The 27513-nt window shown below is 37.3% G+C and overlaps 1 protein-coding gene across 1 annotated transcript; it reads left to right on the top strand.

Moving 5' to 3' along the window:
* Positions 1-353: 353 nt before the first annotated feature.
* Positions 354-27337, top strand: CIBAR1 (CBY1 interacting BAR domain containing 1). The gene is made up of 9 exons (XM_072734333.1): positions 354-521; positions 971-1205; positions 3530-3598; positions 4455-4556; positions 6670-6675; positions 8600-8704; positions 19239-19352; positions 25080-25199; positions 26827-27337. Exons 1-9 carry the CDS (start codon positions 496-498, stop codon positions 26914-26916), a joined length of 867 nt encoding a protein of 288 aa, XP_072590434.1. The 5' UTR covers positions 354-495; the 3' UTR covers positions 26917-27337.
* The last annotated feature ends 176 nt before the right edge of the window (positions 27338-27513 follow it).

Here is a 27513-nt window from a genome sequence, read left to right as displayed (position 1 = left end):
GGTGCGCCCTGCGCGGAGGGAAGGCAGCCCAGGGCCCGGGTTCCAGGTTCCTCGCGGGGTCCGCCCCGGCCTCTAGGCAGGGTTCCCGCGGGGAGGGGGAGGGGGGTCGGGGGGGAGGGGGGCTGGGGAGTGGGGGGCGGCGTCCGGGGGCCAGAGGGCGCCAGGCGAGCGGCCACGGCGGCTCGGGCTCATTGTGGCCCTGGCCCTGGCCCCGCCCCGCGCCTCCTCTCCTCTCCGCGCTCCTCTCCTCCTCCCTCCGCCCCCCTCCTCGCCCCTCCTCGCCCCTCCTCGCCCGTCCTCGCCCCTGCCGCCGCCGCCGCGGGCCCTGAGCGCGGGGACGCGCCGCGTTGCCGTGGAAACGCCGGGGCCGGCGGCGGCGCGCGGGGCAGGCTCTGGGCTGCAGGAGGCGGCGGCTCGCGGCGGGGCGCTCGCTCGGGCGCCGCGGAGCCCGGGTCGTTGGGCCCAGGCCAGGGTCCCCGGCGGGCGCAAGGCGAGATGTTGAGGCGCAGCTTGGAAAACCGGTAACGGCCCCGGGGCCTCGGCTGGCCGGGGGCCCACACGCGGGGGCTCGGGTGGGGGCAGGGCGGCCCGTCTCCGGGGGCCTCGGTGGGGCCTCCGCGCCGCCCCCGCCGCGCCCTGGGGCCTACCTCCCGGGGCGGCAGCGAGCGCGGAGGCGCGGAGGCGCGGAGGCGCGGAGGCCGCGGCCGGGACGGGCCCTCCCGGGGCCGCGGGGCACCGCGCGGAGCAGCCCCAGCAGCGCCCCCCGCCGCCCGGCACGGAGGCCCCTCCGTGCGCCCAGGCTGTGGGGCACCGAGGCCAGGCCCCGAGAGGCCACCTGGAGGGCCACCGTCGGCCCCGCAGATGGTTCGCGCCCCTAAGCTGCGGCATGGCCTGCCACGGGACTGTGGAGATGAAGCCACCTCCTCTCTAATGAGAATGATCCGCATTTTGTGGCCCCTTTTTTCCCCAGGGACGCTCAGACCAAACAACTGCAAGATGCTGTCACAAATGTGGAGAAGCACTTCGGGGAGCTGTGCCAAATCTTTGCTGCTTATGTGCGGAAAACGGCCAGGCTGCGAGACAAAGCGGACCTCCTGGTGAATGAAATCAACGTGTACGCCTCCACAGAGACCCCGAATTTAAAGCAGGGCCTGAAAAACTTTGCTGATGAGTTTGCCAAACTTCAGGATTACCGACAGGCAGAGGTATGGAGGTCACAGCGTCATTGTTAGGAATGAGCCCTGAACTGGTGGATGAAGGACCCGTGAAGACTCACTTGAAATCCACCTAACTGCAGTGGCGAACACACACTTGATGATAAACCTACATTTTCATGTAACATTGTGTGAGTCTATTAAAGGGAAGCTTCCTGTGATTTGGTGATTTTACCGTTTTCAAACTAAACCGTTAGGGTGTCCTGAAGTCCTGAAATTTCCCCACTTCATTTGCCAGCTTTTGGCCAAGGGGTGGCTATTTACAGGGGGTAGTAAACGTAGTGCCCGTGGGGAAGAAAAGGAGCGTGACTGGTGTCTTGTATGCACGTAAGTATATTTTAAAGAATGTCTTCAGATGGAACATGGGAGAGTGGTAATGTCAGTGATTAAGTAGTAAATGGACAAGAGATCTCTGCTGCTTCAGTGCTCGGGGGAAGTGACCAATATTTCATTGACAAAAAGAAAAGCAGCATTGATTTCCTGATTTATATCATAGACACTGGTAATGAGACTTCCTGGAGTGGTTTTGGGGTTTTTTTTGTTGTTGTTTTTTGCTTTGGAAGGGAGGGAAAAAGGTGGTGTTGTAACTGTTTTCTTTCTAAAAGCTCATTTTCACTTTTAGTATCTCATAAGCACTTTCACTAATAGATATTTTAGGTTTCAAGATACAGGTTAAGTGTTAGAAGTTGCCCAGTTAGAAGCAGCAGCACTGCTTCTCTTGTAATCCTCTCATCAGTGCTTTTGGTACTTTTTAAAAGCCTCGTACAGAAATTTCAGTCATTAAAAAAAAAAAAAAAAAAACTCACAAAACAAAGTGAAGATAATGATCTTTGAACCTCTACTTGCTATTCATACACAAATTTGAGTAGTAATTACATCTTGGGGGTACTTTTGGGAAAAGTTGAGTTCTTGTCATGTGATAGTCTGCAACAAACAAGCAACTCTCAGTTACACGTAACTGGGGACTTCAAAAATAATTTATACTCACTGATATAACCTTAAAAACCCATAAGACAATAACTTCAATGCCCCTTTCTAGAAAACCTTTATGCTATTAAATAGCAAAGTGAATTTGATTTACATTTGTTCTCCTTTTTTATTTCCCTTGCTTACCAAATGGTGGAGGTGCTAATGAACAATGAACAAAAGGTAGGCAACAAAAAGGAGAACAGGAAAAAAAGACTTGGATAATCCTTGCACTGAATGGTCAGCGTATGGATTATCTGAAATGGTACAGATTGAACTATTCTGATTGTTCGTGGTTTTGATTTTAGGATTCCTATTTAATATTTAAATGCTCAATGAGAACTTGATTTTTTTCATTTTCCTAAAATCTTTTAAAGTGAAACATTCATCTACATTTTGTTTATATAAAAACCAATATGAAATGAAACATATTATATAAACATGTATCATCAAAAAAAGCCTTCTTCCTGCTGCTAAAATAATACATGTTCATTTTAAACAATTAGATAATGTCATCTTGTATTACCTGTCCTGATATGGAAAATTTGAACATCCAGGAGTTATTTTTCTTATGCTGTATCTGCCTTTAAAAACCCCGTTTCTTCAGTGTCTTCCACTAGCGCTATTAATTGAAGGTGTAATTACTCAAAATATGATAAAAATGATAATGTTTAAGAAAAGCAGTTTAATTCTAAATAAAAGATCAACCATGCAGTTTCACAGCTCAGCAACACTGAGACCATTTATCTTATTCTCCAAACTTTGGTAATTTACAAATGGCTTCCCAGAAAAGAATTGCACCTAATACAGTGGTCTTTAAGCTTCTTTTGCTTTTAAGGATTGTCACTAAATTTTTCCAACATGCTGCATCTTTCAACTTCAATTTTCTTATCTGGAAAGTTGGACTATTACATTTTGGAGATAATATAATGTAAAATATCCAACACTGGGCCAAACACACTGAAAGTGGTAGCTGTAAAATTTGAGATGGCTTAAAACTTACCCAAAAGCTACTATAAGGAAGAAAAATAATACAGAGATGATCTTGTGGCAGAGATAAGCTTCTTAGAAACCTGAGAGGTTTTCTTGTCATATTGCACACTAGGTACTTTTCTGCTTTGTTACTCTACGACTTAGCAAGTTTTATTGTGTTTAAGATTCTGAGTTTTATCAATTTCTAGTGATTATTCTTTTACTTACAAAGATAAATTGTAACATTTTAAACATTTTAAAACATTACACTGTGTATTAATTATGTTTGGGTTAAATAGCCCAGGTTTTATTTCAGAATTTAAGTTTAGATATATCTATGTTTCTTTTCAGTTATATTTTATAATAATTTTCAATAGGTTGAAAGACTTGAAGCCAAAGTAGTTGAACCTTTGAAAGCTTATGGAACCATTGTAAAAATGAAACGAGTAAGTAAATTCCTTTTTCCTACTATTATTAACTCTGGTGGCAAAGAGTAATTGTCCTCTTAATAAAAAGCACAATGTAGTGTTACACTAAGTAATAACATGAAGCAGTATTTTATTATAGAAACTTTAAGATATTTAATATTTGTAGTCATGAAGAATATATGGACGGAACTTATTTTACTAAATGAATGTTTATATTTTCATTTTAAAGTAGGCAGTAACATGTAGATTAAAAGTGTGACAAAGTTGTTTTTTTTTTTTTACTGAGGTGTAACTGACTAGTTTCAAGTGTACAACATAATGATTGAATATCTATAAATATTGTGAAATGATCACAAGTCTATGTAACATCCAACACCATACATAGTTAGAAATTTTTTTCTTTTAAGACTTTTAAGATAAACTTTTAGCAACTTTCAAATATGCAGTAGTGTTAGTAACAATAGCCACCATACTGTATGTTACAACCCCAAGTTCTGTTTTTTCAACCAACTCTAAGGTATAATTTACAGGCAATAAAATTCTCCTGTTTTAAGTGTTCGTTGAATTTTGACAAATGTGTATACACATATAACCACCACCACAATCAAAATTATATATATATATATATATTTATATATATATATGTATTTGGTCATAGGTTTACATTGAAATTATCTGTATCATCATTTGGGAAGGTATTAAACACACGCATGCACACTCTCACACAAGACACACACTGATCCTGCAATAGTAATAATTCCTCTGGTAATGATGCCTGGACCAAACAGGAGTGTTCTCTCATTCTTAAAACAGAGTGGATGTATTTTATTTCTTAAATCAGAGATTTTTGTTAATCAACAATGCTTATTTTCAGGATGACCTCAAAGCAACATTAACAGCAAGGAATCGAGAAGCTAAACAGTTAAATCAGTTAGAAAGAACACGTCAGCGAAACCCATCTGATCGACATGTTATTGTATCCTTTGACTTTTGATCTTTAAAAAAAATGTTTTGTAAGGTATGCTGTACAAAAGTAAATATGTATGGAAAATATGCATTTTACTTTTAAATGTGCTGAAAATTTGAATATAAAGGTTGAAAAGAAACACATTTACAAATTATCATTACAGAGATAAACTAATTTTAAACAAACTGTACCACTAATTCATTCCCCTATTGTTTTCCATAATAGATATTCAAAAAATAACACACTTAAAAATGTTGATGTTTTTATAGAAAGTTCAAAATTCTGAGTTGTTTTCCACATGATGACTGACTATTAATTATAAAATCGATTTAAACATCTGTCGTGAATCTTAATATATCAATGCCCTGTCTGCCCTGCTTTTGAACAAAGGAAGGAAAAGTCATTTTTCCCCAGTATAATTCCCTTCACCTTTCAAAACAATAATGTGAAACCACATTTGTGACTAGCAGCCAAAGACCTTCAGAGTCTTCTAGAGTAAAACTGAGGTCTGTAGCTGGACACAATAGAATCTAGATAGGGCTGTCTCCTGTAACAAGGCTCTTCTGTTAAGGTTGACTCTTAAACTAGAATGTGCCTTGTTGATGATTAAAGAAAAGGATAGAAAATAGTGCCTGGCTAATTCCCAGCAACTGGGATAGGTGCAGCTGTAGAGAAAGTACTAATTTATCCCGCTGCCTCTCTTTCCCATTCCTTCTTATGTCTCCTTCCTACTTCCTGAAGGTTTTAACTGCCCAGCTCAGCCAGAAACCACATGAGGGATGGCTCAATGGGGGCATTTGAGGTTCCAGAACACCTCCATTCCTGAGGGGAATCCCTCGAGCAGTGATTTGGGGTTGCATCAAATGCCTGGTCCTCCTTCCTTTGGACCAAAGGTACATATGCCCAAGCATGCAATAAAGAAAAATGGGCAGCCATAGGGCTTGGGAGTGCCCACTGGAGGCTGGGACAGGAACATCTCATTGAGGCTTAACATCTACAACTAGATTACAGAACCTGACTTTTAAGCAAGTCAGGTAAACCAGAGAATGCTGGAAAATTTATGACTGACAACTAGGGTTGTCACCAGTTTTTAAGAAGTAAACCAGAGGTCAAAATTTTATTGTTTTATTTGGAGGAAAATACTTAAAGGCAGAAAAAAATGTCATGTCTGGAATCCTGAGCAGTCGGTAGGATTGAATCAGGGGTATTAGTATGGAGACTGAACACAGAGATGAATATTCCTAAGGTAAAGATGTTTCTGACTGAGACAGTCTGTTGTGAACACTGCTATGGAAGAGGTAGTCTTAAACTGTAGATGAAATTGGTCTTTGGGTTCACATGGGGGTAAATAAAATGCAGCAACAGGATAAATCATTGCTGTAGGTGAACTGCTGTGCTCAATGGGAAAGTGAGTGGGTTTTGACAACTTAAGACTAGAAGATAAAGGATATAAATGTATTTAATATAAATATAAGAATATTCACTCATAGCATTACAGAACATTTACCAGGATGGACCCTTAAAATTCATCTGACAATTCAAAAGAAGGATGTTAAAGTCCAGTAAGTAAAATAACTTGGAGTAGCCCTGATACAAGAGGATGGGGTAAAAAAGAATCTCAGGGCTCTGTGCTCATCCTGGAAGGCTCTGGGGGGGCCCCTGAAAAAGCTTCCTGTAACACGGTTTGAAAAACACCAGTCTGGCTCACTGTATTACAAGGCATTTTGCATTCAGGACTCATTTCATTAAATATACTGATACCTCTCCTCATAAAGTTATATCATAGTATTTTAATCAAAAGCATTTCCTACTCTAATGGATCCACTATACAATTTTGAAGAATTTTCAGGGAAAAAAAAAAGAAGAAGAAATAGAAATCTATATCCTCTTTGCTAAAAATAGCTGTATAACTTTGCTATGCCTCAGTAAAAGGATCTGAGACTTTCAGAAATGAATACTAGTTGCTGGAGGGCAGTGGAAGATTAAGATGTCCCAGCTGTAGCTTTTGCTTCCCCCTCCCGTGGTTTAGGCAATTCTATCTACTTATCTAAATTAAAAAAAAAAAATTGAAACTACCAATAAAATGGGGAGGGCAAAGACATAATAAGTTAAAAGGAAGTAGTCACAAGTAAAGAATCGTATGAGTCAAGTGTAATAGTATTAGTCTACTTGGGTATTCTCAGTAGTGGAAGGTTAACATGCCATCAAATAGCTGTTAGACATGTTTTCATACAAATCTATAAAGGAGCTCTATTTTATTTTTGAATTTCTGCGATAGTTATATTTTTAAAAATCTCAAGCCCAGTAATATAGAAAGTTACTTTTGATCACTGGGTATGATTAAAAGTTAAAAGTTTATATGGTTTTTAAAAACTTTAAACCCTATATGGCAAATGTACACACACACACACAAATATTTTTTTATACTTAGTATCTTAAAATCATGTATTTGAATTAACCTAAATGTAAGAATACATAATCACTATAAAGTTATAATTAATGTATAATCTAATTGCAAGATCATATAATTCCATGAGTATATGATTTTATTTTTAAAAATATTCTCTTTGAAATGTATTTTTTCCTTTATGAAAAATTTCAGTCACAGGTGGGTAATAAAGTGGTGTGTCAAGAAATGGATCCTTATAGTAAACTCTTTTACTTATTTCAATTTATACATTTTCTTGAAAAAAGGAAGCAAAGGCTAAATGTCAGATTAGTATGTGTCACTAGGCTTTGATGAGAAATGTACATTTTTCCCATGGATTATTAAATGATGATATGTGATACTTTTGAGCAAATATACTACTAGGATAGGAAACAAAACTATTAGAACTTAATCAAAATTAGGCTATGCTTTTTAAAACTTGTTTAATAAAATATTTTAAATATTTTAGACAATTTATAATAAATATTTTAAATGTTTATTAAATATTTGTGGGCAACTACTATTCTAAAGTAAGAGATTTTTTTTAGAGGAATACATAAGTAGATTGGAAGTGTTTTGCACTTTACAGTAATCACTACCAATATATGGCTGTTGAGCTCTTGAAATGCAACTAGAGTAAATGACGATACAGGTTTTAAATTTTCATTTAATCTTAATACAAATAGTCACATGTGACTACTGTCCACCATATTGATCATACAACACAGATCCAGGTAGTACGAGTACTTGTCATTACAATATATGAAGCTAAGCAGTAGATTTGTCATCTAATTTATTACCTGTATATATATATATTTTGTACTAAGCCTTAACTAAATGGTAACAGTGTAATATTATTAGCCTCTAAGAAGAATATATACAAATATATATTATATACATGCTGAAATAAATATTTGTAGTGTATATGCTACTATATCTGATTAGGATATTACAAGATTAGAAACATTTAATGCGGGGATCCCAAGGTGGCTCAGTGGTTTGGTGCCTGCCTTTGGCCCCAGGGTGCGATCCTGGGGTCCCGGGATCGAGTCCCGTGTTGGGCTCCCGGCATGGAGCCTGCTTCTCCCTCTGCCTGTGTCTCTGCCTCTCTCTCTCTTTGTCTATCATAAATAAATAAATAAATAAATAAAATCTTAAAAAAAAACAACATTTAATGCATTTGAAGAAATAGAAAACTGGAAATACTTACTTCAGTCACAGATCTTTTTTTGAAGAGAAGGTGTTAAAGGGGAAAGAATGAGAAGAAAAAGAATAGAACGATAAGTGGAACAGACAGTGAAATAGGTGAAAGCAGTAGAAAATATAGAAAATTGTTTTACAGTAAACAATCCAAGGACGATATAGGGAAAAAAATTGTTTTGTAGAAAGAGAGGGTTTTCTTTGGTTTGAGGTCAGGAATCATATCACTTAATAGATTTAAAGCTCTTTTTTTCTGCACGTGCTTATTATATAGACCATCTTATTTTATGTGATAAAATGTATTATTGAACAGTTTACAGTGGCCAAAAAGCCAATAGTGCAATGGTAACATTTACAAATAGGCTCAGTTGAATGGATTCTAACTTGAACTTTTTATATCTTTGGTTGGGGAATACTTTTGCAGGCAGAAACTGAATTGCAGAGAGCTACGATGGATGCTACCCGGACAACTCGTCATCTGGAGGAGACTATTGACAATTTTGAAAAGCAGAAAATAAAGGATATAAAGGTAATAAAGTAATTGTTAAAGTTTGATACATGTTCCCTAATCTTATTTTTTGTTTTATTTAAATGTATGAAAACTTGGGGTGCCTGGGTAGTTCAGTTGATTAAGCGGCTGCCTTTGGCTTAGATTGTGGGATTGAGCCCTGCATTGGGCACCCTGCTCAGCGGGCAGCCTGCTTCTCTCTCTCCTCCCCACTCCTGCTCTCTGTTGCTACCTCTCTCTCTCCCTCCCTCCCTCTCTCTCTCTCTCTTCCCCTCTCAAATAAATAAATAAATACAATCTTTTAAAAAATAAATAAATGTATGAAATATTTCCTGATTTTTTTAGCCCACAGTCTATATGAAAAAGATACTATAAATAAAAAGTATCAAGTGTTATTTTCCTATTTCCTCAGATATTCAGCTTATTATCACAGGTACTATTTAATCAAAGGAAACTAACATTTACTATGTTTTTGTGCACCCGGGCTGTTACAGGCACTATATTTGTATTATCTTTTAATCTTTACAGCAACCTCATAAGAGGTGGTGTTATCCATAATATTATATGAAATTTAAGCAGAGATATAATTTACCTAAAGTATCAAAGCCAATAATCTGAACTATAAACCAATTATATGTTTAAAAAATCTAAAAAAAATATGTGTTTTCCATTATGATGTATTCTCATTAAATGCTCTCTAGTAACTCCATATTATAAATGAATAGGCAAGAGTAGCCAACCACATAAACTTGCACCCACCATGATAGGATCTCACAAGAATTGCCTTATTTTATTGTAAAATGCTTCAGAAGGTGTTCAGTGACTTTTTCATAGGCACCTGGAAAGATTTGGAGGATTGCTTATGACCATATTAAGTCCTTTAAAACAAATCATCTAGAGGTGTTTTGGCTCACTGCAAATTTTCCAGGAACAAGCTTCAAAGAAAAATATTCTTGTCATTTTATAACCATTAACAAAACATCCTGCTTTCAAAAGTTATGTTCCTTTTTTTTTTAAGATTTTATTTATTTGAAAGAGTGAGCCTGAGTGGGGGTGCTCAGAGAGAGGGAGAAGCAGACTCCCTGCTGAGCTGGGAGCCCATCACAGGGGCTCGATCCCAGGACCTGGGTTCATGACCTCAGCTGAAGGCAGACGCTTAACCGACTGAGCCACCCGGGGGCCCCTAAGTTACATTCTTATCAATAAAATAAGCACCATCTGACACAATATTATCATCATTCCTCTTTACAATCCACGAAACAATATTCATTTGCACCCCACCCCCATCACAGGTTCAAAGGATCTCAGAAATTTGATTTTTCTGATAGCCATGCTCAGAAGTCTCTGGTTTGGTCCTGAAGACCAAAAACCTTTTTTTAAAAGCCTCTCAATTCACTTTGTGCTCTAGTATGTAATATAGTAGATTGCTCCTCATGAAGAGCATCTCAGAAAGCTGCCCTGAGACAGACTCCATTTACTGAGTTGGGAGTGTGGGCAGGATATAACGTTTTACACCTGCTGACATCATCTCTTCAACTGAGGGAGAAAGGAAGGAAGGTTATTAAAATAATTAGCTTTAACCTGAATGATGAAAATGGAGACTTGTGAGGTATGCTTGATTCCATTGCCACCTGAAGGCTACGTCAGTGATGGCAGCCTGATTCCTTGCACCGCTCCAGCTCCTCATGCCTGCAAAATTTTCTTTTACATGTGGTAATCTGGGTCTCTCATCTGTGGGTTCAATTCAGCAGCAGACTACCTCTACAGAGGTTTTTAATGCCCCAAGCAACCAACTGTTACAAAATGGGCAGAGAGAGTGGAGAATTCCCAACTGCAATTCCTACTACCTGGGATTTCCTGAAGCATTAGGACAGAGAGAGAGGGACCGCAAATGGGAGGGTGCGCAGAGAGGGAAAGGTCTTCCGAGCTTTTCTCTTTGTCTACTTCATCATGCCGCTGGAAGGAAGTCTGTTGGTAGTCACCAAAAGTGTAAGACATGAAGAAAACCTTTTTTAATAAATTGAGATAGAATTCATACACCAATACAATTCACCCATTTAAAATGTACAACTCAGTGATTTTTAGTGCCTTCCAGTAGGTGCAACCATCACCACTCAATTTTAGAACATTATCATCAGCCACAGGAAGACCTACTACTTTGCTGCTTCCCACACCCCTACCCCCCCTCTGCCCCAGCCCTAAGCAGCCACCACTAATCTGAAATCTCTGGATTTGGCTCTTCTGGCCATTTCATGTGAATAGAATCATAACATGGTTTTTGTGACTGGCTTCTTTGGCTTAGCATGCTTTCATTATTAGCTGTATATATGTGCGTGCTATATGTTAGCTATAATATGCTTTAATATCATAGTCTGTGTTCTATCAGTGTAATTTATTATTTTTTATGGCCAAATATCCCATTGTATGGATAGAACTTCATTTTCTTTATCCATTCATCAATTGATAGACATTTGGGTTGTTTTCTACCTTCTGGTTATTGTGATTCATGGGCAAGTTTTTGTATGGACATAGATTTTCATTTTTCTTAGGTATATATCTAATTAAATTGCTGGACCAGGGCCTCTAGGTGGCTTAGCGGTTGAGCGTCTGCCTTTGGCTCAGGTCGTGATCCCGGTGTCCTGGGATCGAGTCCCTCATCGGGCTCCCTGCAGGGATCCTGCTTCTACCTCTGCCTCTCTCTCTCTGTGTGTCTCTCATGAATAAATAAAATCTTTTAAAATGCTGGATCATATGCTATCCCTATATTTAATCATTTGAGAAACTTCCTGCACCATTCTGCATTCCCACCAGTAAAAAACAAGGGTTCACATTTTTCTGCATCCTCACCAGTACTTGCTGTTCATCACTTTTTCAGTACAGCCATCCTAGTGGGTGTGAAATGGCAGCTCGTAGTGGTTTTGAGTTGCATTTCCCTGCTAATGCTTATTGGCCATTTGCATATCTTCCTTGAAGAAAGGTCTATTCAGATCCTTTGCCCATATTTTAGTTGGATTGTCTTTTTATTATTGAATGGCAAAAGTTCTTTATTCTGGATACAAGTCCCTTTTCAGATCTATGATTTGATATTATTTTCTCCCATTCTTAGGGTTCTTTTCAATATCTTGATGGTGCTCCTTGAAGCAGAACAGTTTGTAATTCTGATGAAGTCCAATGTTTCTTTTGTTGCATGTATTTCCAGCATAATATCTAACAATCCACTGCCAAATCTGAGATCTTGAAGATTTATCCCTGTTTTCTTCTAATAGTTGTATAGTTTTAATGTTTCATATAATAAGCCTTTGATCCATTTGAGTTAATTTTTATGTATGGTATGAGCCGAAGAATAAACTTCATCTCTTTGCATGGGACTGTCCTGTTGCCCAAGCACCATTTATTAAAGATGCTATTCTTTGCCATTGAATATAGTCTTGGAGCTATTGTTGAAGATCAGTTGACATAGTTTTGCTTCTGGACTTTCACTGATCTATAGGTAGGTCTATCCTTATGCCAGTACTACACTATCTTGATGAGCATTGCTTTATAATGCATTTTAAAATCACGGTGTGTGAGTGCTTCTACTTTGTTCTTTTTATTTTTTTTTTAAGATTTTATTTATTCATGAGAAACACAGAGAGAGAGAGAAAGAGGGGCAGAGACACAGGCTGAAGGAGAAGCAGGCTCCATGCAGGGAGCCCGATGTGGGACTTGATCCCAGTCTGCAGGATCACACCCTGGGCTAAAGGCGGCGCTAAACCACTGAGCTACCCGGGCTGCCTCTACTTTGTTCTTTTTAAAGATTGTTTTGACTATTCTGGATCTGTTGTAATTCTATATGAATTTTAGATTCAGCTTGTCAGTTGTTTTTTTTTTTTTTTTTAAGGTTTTATTTACTCATGAGAGACACACACACAGAGAGAGGCAGAGGCACAGGCAGAGGGAGAAGCAGGCTCCATGCAGGGAGCCCAATGTGGGACTAGATCCCCGGATCCCAGGATCACGACCTGAGCTAAAGGCAGACGCTCAATGGCTGAGCCACCCGGGCTCCCCAGCTTGTTAGTTTCTATAAAGAAGTCGGGTGGGATTCTGCTGGGATTGCCTCCAATCTGTAAATCCACTTGGGGGAGTACTGCCATCTTACAATTAATTTTTCTATTCCATGAACATGGGCTATTTTTCCATTTATTTAAATATTCCTTAATTTATTTTAACCACGTTGGTAGTTTTCAGAGTATAAGTTTTGTTCTTCTTAAACTTTTTCCTAAGTATTTTATCATTCTTGATGCTATTATAAATGGAATTGTTTAATTTCATTTTCAGATTGTTCATTGCAAGTGCACACAAATATAACTGACTTTTGCACAATGATCTTACGTTCTGCAACATGGCAGAACTCCTTTATAAGCAATGACAATTTTTTAGTAGATTCCTTAGGATTTTCTACATACAAGATGATGTCATGTGTGACAACCTATACTCAACCTACACACAGGGCAGACTCCCCTGATCTAACAAACTTCCAGAAATGGGTTCCAGAGGTCAATATCAAACAAGGCTCTGAAACCTCATTTTCTACATCTTTCCTCCTTACTATCAAATTGTTTCTTTTCCAAGTCAGGCCTCATTTGAGATCTTTTATGATAAAGAAGGATGCACAAATCTCATACTAGAAGCCTTCTGACAAGTTAAAAAATAGTTAAATTACTGTCACCCTATGTTGAGGTTAGCATGTCTCACATTTCTGTTTATGATAAAAATTCTTGGAAAAGTAAGAATCATTGATGCCACTCAATTTTGAGAGAAACAAACATAGGACCTGTTACCAGGCTACTGCTTCAGATAGGGACAGAGCTTCTGTCTCCTTCCTTAACCTCTGTGGGGGCAGAAATGAGTGAACACTACTGATAACTGTACTACTGTGTTGAGTTGGGTTTAACTTACAAGTCCATCTAAGTTTTGGTAGCAGCATTAATCAGCAAGGTAGCACAATTTTTAGATAAAAGACTTCACAGGAACCTTGCAAAAAATTTGAGCAAAGTTGGTATGGAACTTACTGTACACAATGTGAATGAAAAATCACAACCCCTGGGGCGCCTGGGTGGCTCAGTTGGTTAAGCAGTTAAAAATTCCGACTCTTAATTTCAGCTCAGGTCATGATCTCAGGATCATGATATAGGGTCCCATATCAGGCTCCATGCTGTGCTTAGAGCCTGCTTAAGATACTCTCTCTCCCTCTCCACCTCTCCTCCCTCTGTCCTGCTCATTCTTGTTCTTTCTCTTTAAAAAAAAAAAAAATCGTGGGGTTCCTGGATGGCTCAGTCGGTTAAGCATCTGACTGCAGCTCAGGTCATGATCCCAGGGTCCTGGGATGGAGCCCTGCATTGGGGTCCCTGGTCAGTGGGGAGTTTGCTTCTCCCTCTCCCTCTCCACCCCAATCATGCTCTCTCACTCTCTCAAATTTTTTTTTAAATCCTATTCGTTTCCCATGTTAATAGGAAAAGTCATCATTTAAATGGTGGGTGTCAAGGGAATTTCAGACCTACAGAAAGGATCTTGACCAGGGGTCACTCCTAGAACAGAGGGACAGGAATGTAGTATGTGGCAAAGTAGCTGACATGAGCAAGAAACATCTAAATTAATTTTTAAAAGCTTTATTTTTCTTATAGCTAAATATAAAGTCACCATAGTTTGTTTTTTTTAATATAACCATTGAGAAAAATGTAATCCTACTATTCAGAAATAATCAGCACTCTGTTTTATATCATTCTGATGTTCTTCTATGCACATATACACAAGAGACATGATAAAAACAAGTATTTCTTAGGTGTCATGTCACATATGCTGTGTACTTTATATGGATAAACTCATACTCCTCACAACATCCTTATGAGGAACATAGTATCATAACCCCTTATAGTTATATTGAAGTGGACCACACTATGTATAGCATCTCTTTTTAAAATTTAATATATCCTGGACATATATGCCAAGAAACAGAGATGGAGATCATCCTTTTTGGTATCCTCATAGTATTTCGCTATGGCTATATCTAACCAGTCCTTATGTGGTTATCTAGGTTATTTTTTGCAATTATAAATCTCACTGCATCACTAAACATTGGCCTTTGTTGATCCAGCTATTCTTCTGAGATAAATTACCAGAGTGGTATTTCTGATTCAAAGAGCATACACCCTTTAAAGTTTGATACTTTCTATCCACAGATCTTTAAACTTCAGTCCACAAAATTTTAACAAGTTTATATTTCTACAAAACTTTGCATGGGCTCCCCAGTGTACCAATGAAGAGTAGCAGTATTTTTAATAACTAATCTGATAGGTGAAAAAATCAGTGTCATCTTAACTTGCAGTTACTGCAGTTAAGACAGAATATTTTCATATATTTAAGGACAAATTTCTTTAGTGAATGACCCACACTTGTTAGCCTATATTTTTATTGAATATTGGCAGTTTTCTTATTAATGTGTAAAAACTATATTGAGAAAATTAACCCTCATGTTGCGAAATGTATTTTCCCATTTTGTTGTTCATGGTGTGTTTTTGCCTTAAAGTTTTATTTTTGTTGCCAGGTCTATTAATGGTTTTCCCCTTTTTGGTTTCTGATTTTGTGTCATGCTTAGAAAGGTTGTTTTCATCCTGAAGATTGTATAATACTTGGTTATATTTTCTTCTAGTAAATGTGATAATTAAAATTTTTTTAAGTATTTAAACATTTTATCTAGTAGTTGTGTTCTGATATGGTATGAGGTAAGTATTAACTTCATTCTTTTCAAGTAGATAAATTTCTCCTGACATCATTTATTGGAGAGACTCTATTCTGGAGAACATGATTTCCCCTTTATTTGCCAAAATGTTAGTATGACCTTTTATGACTTGTTAAAAGTCTTGCTTGCTAATTAAATCAGATGGAGGCTTTAATATTAGGAAAAGGAACATTTTCTAACTTAGCAAGTTTACTTCTTGAGTAATAAAAATAGCTAACGTGTGTTGAGCACTTACTCCAAACCAGTTTCCATACTATACCTTTTCTTGGATCATCTCATTTAATCCTTGAGGATTAATCCTGTGAGGTTGACACTGTTGTCATCCCCATTGTACAGATGAAAGAAATTAGGAGAAAGAATAGATGAACTGCTCAATGTTCTATAGCTCTTAGGTTTCAGTCATGATTGGAACCCAGATTTATCTTAATCCAGAGCCCATGTTCTTAACTACTAGATTAAGAACTCTCCTGCTTTAGAGAATACTTGCCAACAGGTAGAGGATTTCAGATTAGCTCTCTCAGCCCTCAGATTAAAAATTAAGCATGTGCCCAAATTGCCTTCTAGTCACACAAAATAAAAATTGAAAAGGGGGGAAAGTAACTCATTAATGCTTCTGTCCTTGATTATACTGACTCATTCCAGATAAGGTTACATGAGATCCCTGAAAGTTAGCTGTATTTATTTGAGGAAAATTATTTCTAAATATGACTGGTTCCTAGAAAGTTCTACCACCCTTCTAGTCATTCACTGAAAATATTTTATTTCAAAAACATGCATTTTATATTCTTTCTTATATTAGTCATCACCTAGCTTTTATGTTCCTTGCTATTATTCTCCTTCCTTCTGCCTATTTTCACATATTTTATGATATTCTAACTAGGAAAAGCATAATTGGCAGTATTCTCTCCTGACTCTACTCAAGGATACAACTCTCCTCTGTGATAATCTTTAGGCCTCCTGACTCTTGGGTCAGAGATTGCAAGTCTGGGATACTAGGTTACCAGAACTACTGATTTCCCATTTCCCATTCTGATAGAAAAACAGTTTAAAAAAAACAGTAGGGCCATTCTCATCTTATTTAGTGAGTGTGATAGGTTTTGTCAAGAAATAAAAATTCAAACCATAGACAACTAAACCAAAGTATCACAGAAACTTAAGACTGATTTCCCCATCTTCCAAGTAGTAAATAACAGACGTTGATACAGATAATTTGTAAAGTACTTGTCACTAATTGAAACTAAATTTTGAGATTGGGAAATGGTAACAGACTAAAAACTGATCAGTGTCTTAAAATGAGGATGCAGCAGTTTCTCTTAACAGACAATATGAATAAATAAAAATAATGTATCTTTCTTCATTGACAGACATATCTACATATTTTTCAGGGCTTATGAGCTAAGGGGAATGTAAATCCTATAAAATGTTGGTATTAAATAAATGTTAATTCAGAGATGACACATTCAGAGATTTTTAACCATCAGAAATTTAATAACTGGGCAGCCTGGATGGCTCAGTGGTTTACTGCCTGCCTTTGGCCCAGGGCCTGATCCTGGAGTCCTGGGATCAAGTTCCACATCGGGCTCCCTACAGGGAGCCTGCTTCTCTCTCTGCCTGTGTCTCTGCCTCTCTCTCTCTCTCTCTCTCTCTCTCTGTGTGTGTGTGTATATGTCTCTTGTGAATGAATAAATAAAATCTTAAAAAAAAAGAAATGTAATAACTATATTCAAATATTTGAAAAATATTTAAAGAGGTTTGCATATTCCATAAAGTTACCACAGTGAAATAGACTTGAATTAAGCCTAAATCTACAGATTTAGGTGTAATAAATAACATTGTAAATGTCTGGATTCCACTAGTTATTAAATAGTGTGCCAGTCTTAAAGATTTAGAATATCCATCAGTGGAAATATTTAAAAACAGGAATAACACCTAACTCGAGTGTTGAAACTTAATTCCTTATTTGAGGCTCTTTTATTTCTTAGGTACTTTTATAGCATACCTTCTCTTCTCTCTCCACATAAGTAAACAGATGGTCTGGAAATATCCAAGAAAAACTAAAACAGAGTTGACTATGTAACATTGTAAAATACGATTCTCTACCTACCTCTGTACTTAACCTGAAACAAGTTTAAGGGTTTACTGTAGAATTCTAAGCCTAAGTAAATGAAAAACTTTTCTGTTTCAGCCTTGAATAAACATAAAGTCAAACTATGTCTGTATTTTTTAACATAGTTCCTTACTTACTAAATGTAGAAAAATCCCTAAATTTAAGATTCAGAAGAAAAGATGTAAGCCTGTGCTTGACTGTCCCATTACCTAAAATGAGCTGCAGACCAAGAAGCAAGTAGGAGTCTTCAGTGCTCTGCTGCTCTCCTAACGGGCACTCCTTTCTAGCTCGCCAGCTCTCTTAGGAAGACTGAGAACTAAGTAAGTCCCAGTCCTAATCAAAAGCCAATTCACCTCTAAGATATTTCCTGGGTATCTGGAGATCCTTGGGCATAATGCTGCATATTAGTCAGGTGCTGTCCCAGTAGACCAGAATCCTCTGTGACCTATATGAACTGACAGTAAGGGTCACTGTTGAGTCATAGCTGCCTCTCATCCCAGAGCCCAATATTTGCAGGCCAGAAGGGATCCTTTTCAACTACAGATCTGCTTACATTGAGTAGTGATCCGAAGCCCATAAATATTCTTGTAATTCTGAAGAAAGAATGGAGATGGGGGCAGGAGGAACCATGGGACAGTAGGGATACCTGTAACACTGTCTTCCAAAGTGTAGGGTCACTCCTATCTGGGTGGTTAACACAGGAGAGCAGGAACGAGGAGAAAGGGACATCTGACTCTTGTCTTCTATAACCCATTTCTTCTCTCTTGCCCCTTGAAGGACAGTGAATGAGTATTTTCTACCTTGTTCTTATTCTGCCTACTTCTCTCCACTTTAATGCTCTGATTTATTTTGATGAGGAACAAGATAACAAAAGGAGAAGATCCTATTTTATGAAACACTTGTCTGGTTTGTATCTTTTCTTATACCAATTATCTCACCCCTGCTTAGATCAACATGTCTATCTTCATTCTCTTAACCCATGATTTTCCTTGTCATACGTTGTCATCATGCTCAGTCTACATGCAGTTTATTTGTGAAAGAAATTATTGATTCCAGCAAGAATAGCACAGTACAAGAGCCTTTGAAGCCTTTGAAGAATCAGACCCAAGTTTCAACATTCTAGCTGTGAGCGACACTTGCCAAGTCCTATGCAAATGCACGATGCTATTATCAGTGGTAACAATATAATTACTAAGTAATTCCTTTGTGGTTAGAGAATACAAGTAACACATAGAAATAGGACTGAATATAATTCCTGTCTAAAAGACATTGTTGTTTAAACATCAGTTTGAATTACTAAAACACCAGGTTTAGAACTGACCTGTTTTACCTAATAATTATAGGCATATGGCAACAGGGTACATAATGGTATACATTTTAATCAGATCTTTTCTTTTTAAATCACAAATGTCAATTCCAAGGTGTACAAAGAACTAAATAAGAGGAAGTAAATGGTAAGATAGGAAATACTGTGTGTAATTTCAAGGTTGTGCTGCCAAAGGTCTTTGCAACTATTTTTATACCCATTATCTTTTGTACTTCATTTGCCCTGTGGAAAAAGAGATACCTCTATATTTCATAAAATGCCAAGACTATAGTAAGCAATAAATTTACTAAATCCACAGGTTCATATGATTGTTTAAATTCCAATCTCTGTTTTTTTTTTTTAGACTATATTTTCAGAATTTATCACTATTGAAATGTTATTTCATGGCAAAGCTTTAGAGGTCTACACTGCTGCCTACCAAAACATACAAAAGATTGACGAAGAAGAAGATTTGGAGGTAGGACTATGTCTATCTAAATTCAGTTCTTCTGTTAAGATGGAAACGTTTAAAAGAAAGCACTGGTTGTGTGGGCAAAAATATCTTGACTTTGAGCATTACAGTGGTTTATATTACTGTATGCAGTCCCAAATAGTTTAACTTTCATGATTTTCTAAGTAAGCATTTTTGACTTTTCAAATTAACCATAGTAAAGTTTCAAGGATTAATTTATTAATAGCTAGTTAACAGGGCCATTACATGAAATAATGTGTCATTTTGACTAGTGATGTGAGCCAGTGTGCTAACCATAATACTGATTTGTGCTATGCAAAATACTCAGAGCTTCACATGCATTTTCTCATTCACTTCTCACACAATCCTGTAAGGTACAAGCTGTTGTTATTCTCATCTTTACAACTACAAAAACAGGTTTAGAGGCTTTCAGTAACTTAGCATGACCATGGACACTTAGCTGTAAGTAGCAGAATCAGGATTCTAACCAGTTTTGTGTGACTTAATCAGGCTTGTTTTGTACTGAGAATTCAATGCAAGTCCAGCTGGCCAACTAATGTTAGAGCACCTAAATCAAAACCTGGCTTCAACAAGCATTATCTGAAGAGTGAATAATGTCATACACCCCTACCTTCTAAAAGGGAGGAAAAAAGGCAGAAAAGTATTTTTGCTGAAACAGCTAGAATACTGGAGACATACTTTGTCCATATTATCTCTATAGTAGAAGTGAGAAAGGCCAGGTCATCTCAAGATAGAACCAGAATTATATATTGATATAATTTGAAAGTGTCTGCCATTTGACAATTGTGAAGAATCCCCAAGTTGTTTATTTATTAAACTGTCCATTATAAAGTGACCCCCGGGGCCTTCTCCTCTCACTACCCCATTGATTCCAGGAAACTTAATTGAGTAAAATCAGATTACAGTTTGACAAAAATGAAGAAAGGTACGTGTGTGTGTGTGTGTACATACATATATTTTCCAATGCCAAGAATCTCACAGTTTTCTATCAATTATGCATACATGATATTTCTGCTTTTTGTTTATCAATAAATGGCTTCCTAAGGGACCATTCCTTCCAAATACTAAAGCTAAGATTTCTTAATTTTCACTATTTTCATGTACTTTTTAAAAAAAAAAATAGATCGAGCTTTTGTCATCTGTAAAATGAAAAAATAACAAATGTTTATATAGTGATTACTCTGGGCAGCTACTGACCTATGCATTTTAATTATATTTTCATTCCTCCATCTACTTTGATAGAGGTACTTAATTGTCTTCATTTCTATGGAAGAGAAAAACTGAGGCAGAATGAGGTTAAGAAACATCCCAGAGGGGCCCATAACTAATAAATAGTATAGCTGGGAGCCAAACCCAGAAGTCTGACTACTGACACGGTGTTTGTATCCTCTCTATCCTGTGAAAAATGATGTTCAGATTCCCTCCAAGAAACATCACAGCATTCAGTGGCAGGTTCAGAATTGGTCCCCCACTTTTCGTACAAGACTGGAGTCCTCATTACCAAGCATTTTCATTCTGCTTTTTCTGATGCCCTTGACATGCCATTTGTTAACAGTCACCAAAGTCCCTTCACTTCCTCTGGACCCCAAGATTTTCCTTCTCATCCCAGTGGTCCCAGCTAGGTGTTTGGTCACACCACTTCTCTTACTGCTATTCTTAGGCAACACACTAGGTAGGTCATGAGAAGAGAGATTCATAAAAAAACTAAAGATCTCAGGGCTGTGTGGTAGATATGTTTTTTGACAAGGTATCAACTTCCCCACTTTGTCGTGGGGCAATATTAAGCAAGTTCTTCATAATTCAGCTTCCTTATCTCTAAAATAGAGATACAGTATTTACCTCATAAAATGTTCATTCAACAACTTTTTATTGAGCACCTGTTATATGCCAGGCACCATTCTAAGTTCTGAGGATTAAACACTGTAAGTCAGAAATGGTCTGACTTAAGCAAAAACTTAAGAAATCTAGTTCAGATATTAAAAACATATACAGGCATACCTCAGAGAGATTGCAGTATTCCAGACCTCTGCAACAAAAGGAATATCACAATAAAGCAAGTCAAATGAATATTTTAGTTTCCCAGTGCATATAAAAGTTATGTTTACACTATACTATAGTCTATTTTTTAAGTTTATTTTAATTCCAGTATAATTAATATGCAGCATTACATACTATAGTTTAAGTGTACAATAGCATTTTAGAACTTTAAAAAAGTGTACATATCTAAATTAAATATTTTATTGCTAAAAGATGCTAACCATCATCTGAGCTATCAGTCATAATCACTAATCGCAGGTCACCATAACACATGTAGTAATAATAATAATGAAAAAGTTTAAACTATTACAATAATTACCAAGATGTGACACAGAGACACGAAGTGAGCAAATGCTATTGGAAAAATGGCACCAAGACTTGCTTAAAGCAGTATTGCCACAAACCTTCATAAAATTCATAAAAAAAAATTCATAAAAAAACAGAGTATGTGTGAAGCACGATACAGTGGAATACAATAAGACCAGGTATACCTACACTGTGTAACTGTTTTAAGTTTTATAATACGACCAGTCTCATAAAGTATATAGTGTGCTATGAATGTATGTTTTGGAGAATTCAAAATAGTCTGGAGAATCAAAGAATGGTTTCTTGATTAGAAGTTTGAGGGATGTGTTGGAGGACCCCTAGCAACACCCTTTAGGCAAAGGATACAGATAGATACACAAAGGTCCTGAGGCATGAGGAACTACTGACATAAACTGTTACTATTATGCCATATAGAGATTGTGGAGAGGAAGGGAGTCCAGGGACAGTTGTGGGACCAGGGGACATAAAATAATAAACAGGTATCAAGAAGGAAAAAGATCCTTTAAATACAGGGTTTCTTGGAAACAAGTAGAGAAAATATGAAGAGAGGAACAGAAATAGAACTTGTTGCTCTTAGGTAGTCTATGCTTTACGAAAGCTGCTGAGACTTATTCTGGCAGCAGCTAATTTTTTTGCAGTTAGGTATCTAGTTATATCACAAACCATCTTACCTTATTTGTTCTTCATTTAAAAAAGCATTGTCAGGCTCATTTCCCCTTCAAAAGATCACCTCTGCGCAATCACTTCAGAACATCTTGAGACTCACTCCTAGAAGAGATCTTGGACCATATTGGGAAATGGATTATTGCCAATAAATATTCCTCTAAATCTGTTGCCCTGCATGGAGATTAATTTTAATATTTAACTGGTTTAGACTTTTATCTCATGGGTGTATACTGTCTTCCATTTTTAACCTCATCTTTGCTGGAACAGTTAAAAAAAAGAATGTTCTACCAAAAATATATCCTTTCCAAGTACCAGCTAATTAATGAGTCATCTAGTTTTTATATCATACTAGGATGCCAGTGTTCCATATCTGGCACCAGAACATAACTGAGTCCTCAGTAACATGTTAAATAACTTAACATGTTAAGGATGCCTGAATTGCCCTACAATACAAGTCTCACTTGTGGGGTTAAGTTTCATCTCTCAATTTCTTTTGTGTCTTGCACTTACTTCTCTAAGGTTTAAAGGAACGTATAAAGACATCCCTTAGTGGAGTCTTTTTTTCCCCAAGAACATAGGGATTAAGATCATGTTAATGTCACTTATCATGTTACTGTCTTAAGGTGGAGGAGTTGCAAAGATAAAACAGGGCTCCTTACTCTATAGGAACTTAAAACTAGGAGAGATAGATGTGTAATTACAGAACAATGAAATGAAAGCTGTATTGAGGGTATGGACAACAGGAGCTACTGTTGACATTTGACTTGGCTCTTGGAATTTTGCTGGAATTACAGGCTGAGGAATCAGCACTGCAAAGGGAGAGTAGTACAGTTCTACATACAGGGACATTGGCTAGAGGTGAAGAGTGGTGGGCAGGTTTGAGTGATTAAGATCATTTGATGACATGGAGGTCACCTAAGGAATTTGGACCCTGGGTAGTCAGGAGCCACTAAGTTTTTTAATAACATATTTTGGTCTTCAGTAAGATAATTCTAAGTAAGCTACAAAGAAAGACGCATTGAGTCAAAAAACTAAAATGTACCTCAGATGAGAAATTTAGGGGACAATGGCCATGGTTTTAGTTTTGGTCTACTAAATTGTATGGTAACATCATTCATTGGTAAGGTGAATGCAGAGCTACACTGTCCAACACAGTAGCCAGCCACTGTGGCTAAAATAAAAAATTTGAAGTTCCTTATTCACATGAACCACATGTGAGCCCTTGAAAAGGGCTCAGGAACCACATGTTGTCTTTTTGAACAGCACAAGATAGCAAGCATTTCCCTCATCTTAGAAAGTTCTACTAGACAGTATTGGTCTAGGAAAACAGAAGGTAGTTGGGCAGGTAAGTATGGCTATCAAGAGAGAGCCTATAGAGAATTGGTTGAAAGGTAGCCATTAAACACTGTATATATCTTAATCTTTCAGAGAAAGGTATAAATAAAACAACTACCCATGGCCTAAGGGAAACCCTTTATAAAAATATTTAGGGTATAAGCAGTAGAAAAGGAGATGTGAAGCAGTAGAATAGGGCAGCTAGCACATGAACAGTTTAGAAATGGCATGAGTGAAAAAGAAGTTTCATAACAAGGTCAGTAAAGACCAAGACAGAACGATGACCTTGGTGATTTTTGGCAAGAGCAATCTCAGTGGAAGATGAAAGCCTACTTGTGTGTTTTTGACAAATGGAGATGAAGTAGAATATTTGAGAAGTTTTTTAAGGAATAAAGTTATACCTTGAAGTAATTAAAAAAAAAAAAAAAGATCTTGGCTTGTTTGCTGGGGGAAGGAACTGTGGAGAAAGCAAGCTTTTTGTTTTTTAAGTTTTGGTTATAGGATATATGTATGTACCTTGGAAAATATCAGAATGACATTTGACCCTGACCATGACAGGGTGAAGAGCTGAGGGGGAAAAAAGAGTGAAGTTATCACATCTGATAATCTTACCTGTTACTAGTCTGTATGTTAGAGAAATGGGGGAAGACAAAGATGCAGACAGGCTTAAGAGAGTGGTATTTGGAACTGTTGCTTTAAGGCAAAAAACTGACAAAGGGATTCTAGATTCTAGTGAAACTGGAGTGCAACTTACTCTTACATGATGTACTATCACAGTACTGCAATGAAGTTAAATTACTAATTGTTGAGACTGGCAGAAAACAAAGAATCTAAGGTATGAGTGACTTGTAGGCTCCCTCCTGGCAGGCATCCTCTTTGAGGGTGGTAGCAACTTACACATTTCCTCAGCAAAACTCTCATCATCACCTCACTGGGTGCAAATAAACTTTTTAGCTTTCATCTTTACAACTTAAAATATTTTTCGTACGGGGGTGCCTGGGTGGCTCAGTCAAACGTCTGACTCTTGATTTCAGCTCAGGTCATGATCTCAGGGTTGTGAGATTGAGCCCTGAGTAGGCTCTGCCCTGGGCATGAAACCTGCTCTGGATTCTTTCTCTCCCTCTGCCCTTCCCTTGCTTGAGCATGTGCTCTTTCTCAGATAAATAAAATGTTTAAAAATATGTATTTTAAATTTACAGTAATAGAAATTTTGTTCTGGGAGGTGGAGGTGGGTGAGTGGATGTGGTTGCTTTAGAAAAATCTTAACCAAGAGAAACTTAATATGGCTTTCTAGATTATTCTAGTGTTTGATATCTACTTTATAATATTGCTTTATCATTGCAACAGGCTTTCCGAAATTCTCTGTATCCACCAGATTATTCATCTCGTCTAGACATTGTAAGGGCAAATTCAAAGTCACCTCTTCAAAGATCACTGTCAGCTAAGTGTCTATCTGGAACAGGACAGGTAAGCTAGAAATCATACAAATTTTAAAGGAACTTGAGCAGCTGCCTTTGGTGTCATTCAGTACTAAAAATGTTTCCTGTAAGTCCTAACTTCATATACCATACCCTCTTACATAAAATGCTGAAGATCATACTGGGTGCAACTCTGTTATTTCCTGTCTTGTATACTATGGCATATAATACTCTCTAAAGCAGAACATTTGAGAGCAGAGGTGGAAAGGGCAAAGGAATGCTTATCTAGGTTTGTTCTGCAGTATAACATGAAGAGCATATTCTGAAGTCAAACTGCTTAGGGTTTAAATTCCACTACCATGACTTACTGATTATACCTAAAAAAGATCTTTTGCTGAGCATTATCTTAGATCCAGATGCACATTATCTTTAGGGTAGGAGTCAATTTCATTTCTTCAGTATCCAGAAAGCCTGAGTTACTGGTATCTAGAACTGGGAGGGTGAACAACCTTGTTTTCTAAGAGGCCATAGAGAAAAGAGGCCATATAGTCTATGTCCCAAGTTAAGGGCAGCCATAAACAATACATTAACAAGTCAATTTTGCTGTTATAATTAAACTTTATTTACAAAAACAGGAGGCAGACTGGGGTATAGCTTGCCAACTTCTGATCTAGAGATCTATACCCCTTTTTTCATATCTGGCATTCAGAATTTAAAATTGAACAAAATATTTTCAAAATTTTAACTTTTAGGTAAATGGGACCCAATACCACCTATTTTCATTTGGTTCTCCTCTAGGTATTTTTTTACTGCTTTATATGTATGCCTCTCCCCCAACCAGCTTACAATTTAATTATTACAGCATGAAGTGCTTTGCACATAAATTCCATATATCTAGTATCATAGTATAAAGTTTGTTTCTATTTTAGACTTAATGTTACCAAAAGTAGCTAACATCTGTGTAGTACTTTAAAATTACATCATCCTAGGGTTTCTTGACCTCCACACTATTGACTTTGAGCTAGGGAATGGGGAGTAATATCCTATGCATTCTGAAGATGTTCAGCAGCATCACTAGCTTCTACCCACAAGATGCCAGTAACACACACAAACTCACCCCTCCCTTGGTGTGACAACGTCTCCAGACATTACCAAATCACCCTCAGAAAGGTCTGAAGCAAGATGACCCAGGTGGCAATGGTGAGGACTTAAAGCCCAGTAGTGAATTCAGATTCTCAACTCATTCCATTTAAATCACAGTATTAAATTTAATTATATCATCTGCCTAGTAGAAATGTTCTTGGGAATTTTTGCTATGCATTTGATGATTCTCATTCAAATGCCTATTTTTATGGTCAAAGAATCACTTAACCTAAAATATACTTGACATAATATCCTGAATCTGTACTTCTCTTTTAAGTATTTTATGTTATGGAAGTCCTAGTATATCCAACTGGAATCAAATGGTTAATTTCATATTTTTCCTCAAAAATAACATAAATGAATGAAAACCCTCTATTTTCAACCTTAAAATACAGTAATTCATAGGGAAATTTCATTACTAGAAATGATCTTCCTGAAATATATGTTCTATGTGCTCTTCTTTGTAAGGACATATTAAGATACCAAGCACATAAAAATATTAAGTATTTTTTTAATGTGCTAATTTTTAACAGGTATCCACCTGTCAACTAAGAAAGGATCAACAAGCAGATGATGATGATGAAGAGGATGAAGACTTGGATGTTACAGAAGAAGAAAATTAATTTTCTTAAGTAAACTTCACATTTCAATTTTCATCTTAAATGACTTGGAATCCAGAATTACTACATTGTAAAACTTTATACTGGCTTCAAACATGTTAAACCTCAAAATGAAATCCTACTGGAAATGAAAATTAAAGAAAATGTATGCTGACCAAAATTGAAAGTTTTAAAAAATATTATACAGCAGTCATTTCGACATCCTAACAGCATGTGATTTTTCTATAGGTTCCATTTTTTAAAAAAATTATGTATTTCAAAAGTATTTCATATTACTGCACTATACCTAGTTGAGGTTGCAATATAGATGACAAAAACAGATCTAACAATTCTACTTGCTTCTTTTGCTTTTATTGCCAAAAAAGGGTCTTTAGTCATTCTAATTAAACAGAAATTCTATTCCATAAAGCCTTAATCAAAAAGACGAGGGTTTTTTTTTTCCTTTACTTTTTATCTCTTTTACTACAACCTTAAGTTTCATGACTTGACACATAATTTACGTTATTACTTTTGATTAAAGGTAATGGGACACTAGGGACACTGTCTTAAATTTTAGATTCAAATTTAGCATAAATTTTAGATTCAAAAAGAAAGCCACAT

Source organism: Vulpes vulpes, chromosome 13 (assembly GCF_048418805.1).
Source record: "Vulpes vulpes isolate BD-2025 chromosome 13, VulVul3, whole genome shotgun sequence".
In the NCBI taxonomy this organism is placed as follows: Eukaryota; Metazoa; Chordata; class Mammalia; order Carnivora; family Canidae; genus Vulpes; species Vulpes vulpes.
This window is presented reverse-complemented; position numbering and strand designations above follow the sequence as displayed.

Bases quoted from the DNA above. Each gene is read 5' to 3' on its own strand.
- CIBAR1 (XM_072734333.1), top strand. From the start codon at position 496: ATGTTGAGGCGCAGCTTGGAAAACCG. The intron at 522-970 runs GTAACGGCCCCG...TTTTTTCCCCAG, and splicing joins AGGCGCAGCTTGGAAAACCG to GGACGCTCAGACCAAACAAC. The intron at 3,599-4,454 runs GTAAGTAAATTC...GCTTATTTTCAG, and splicing joins CCATTGTAAAAATGAAACGA to GATGACCTCAAAGCAACATT.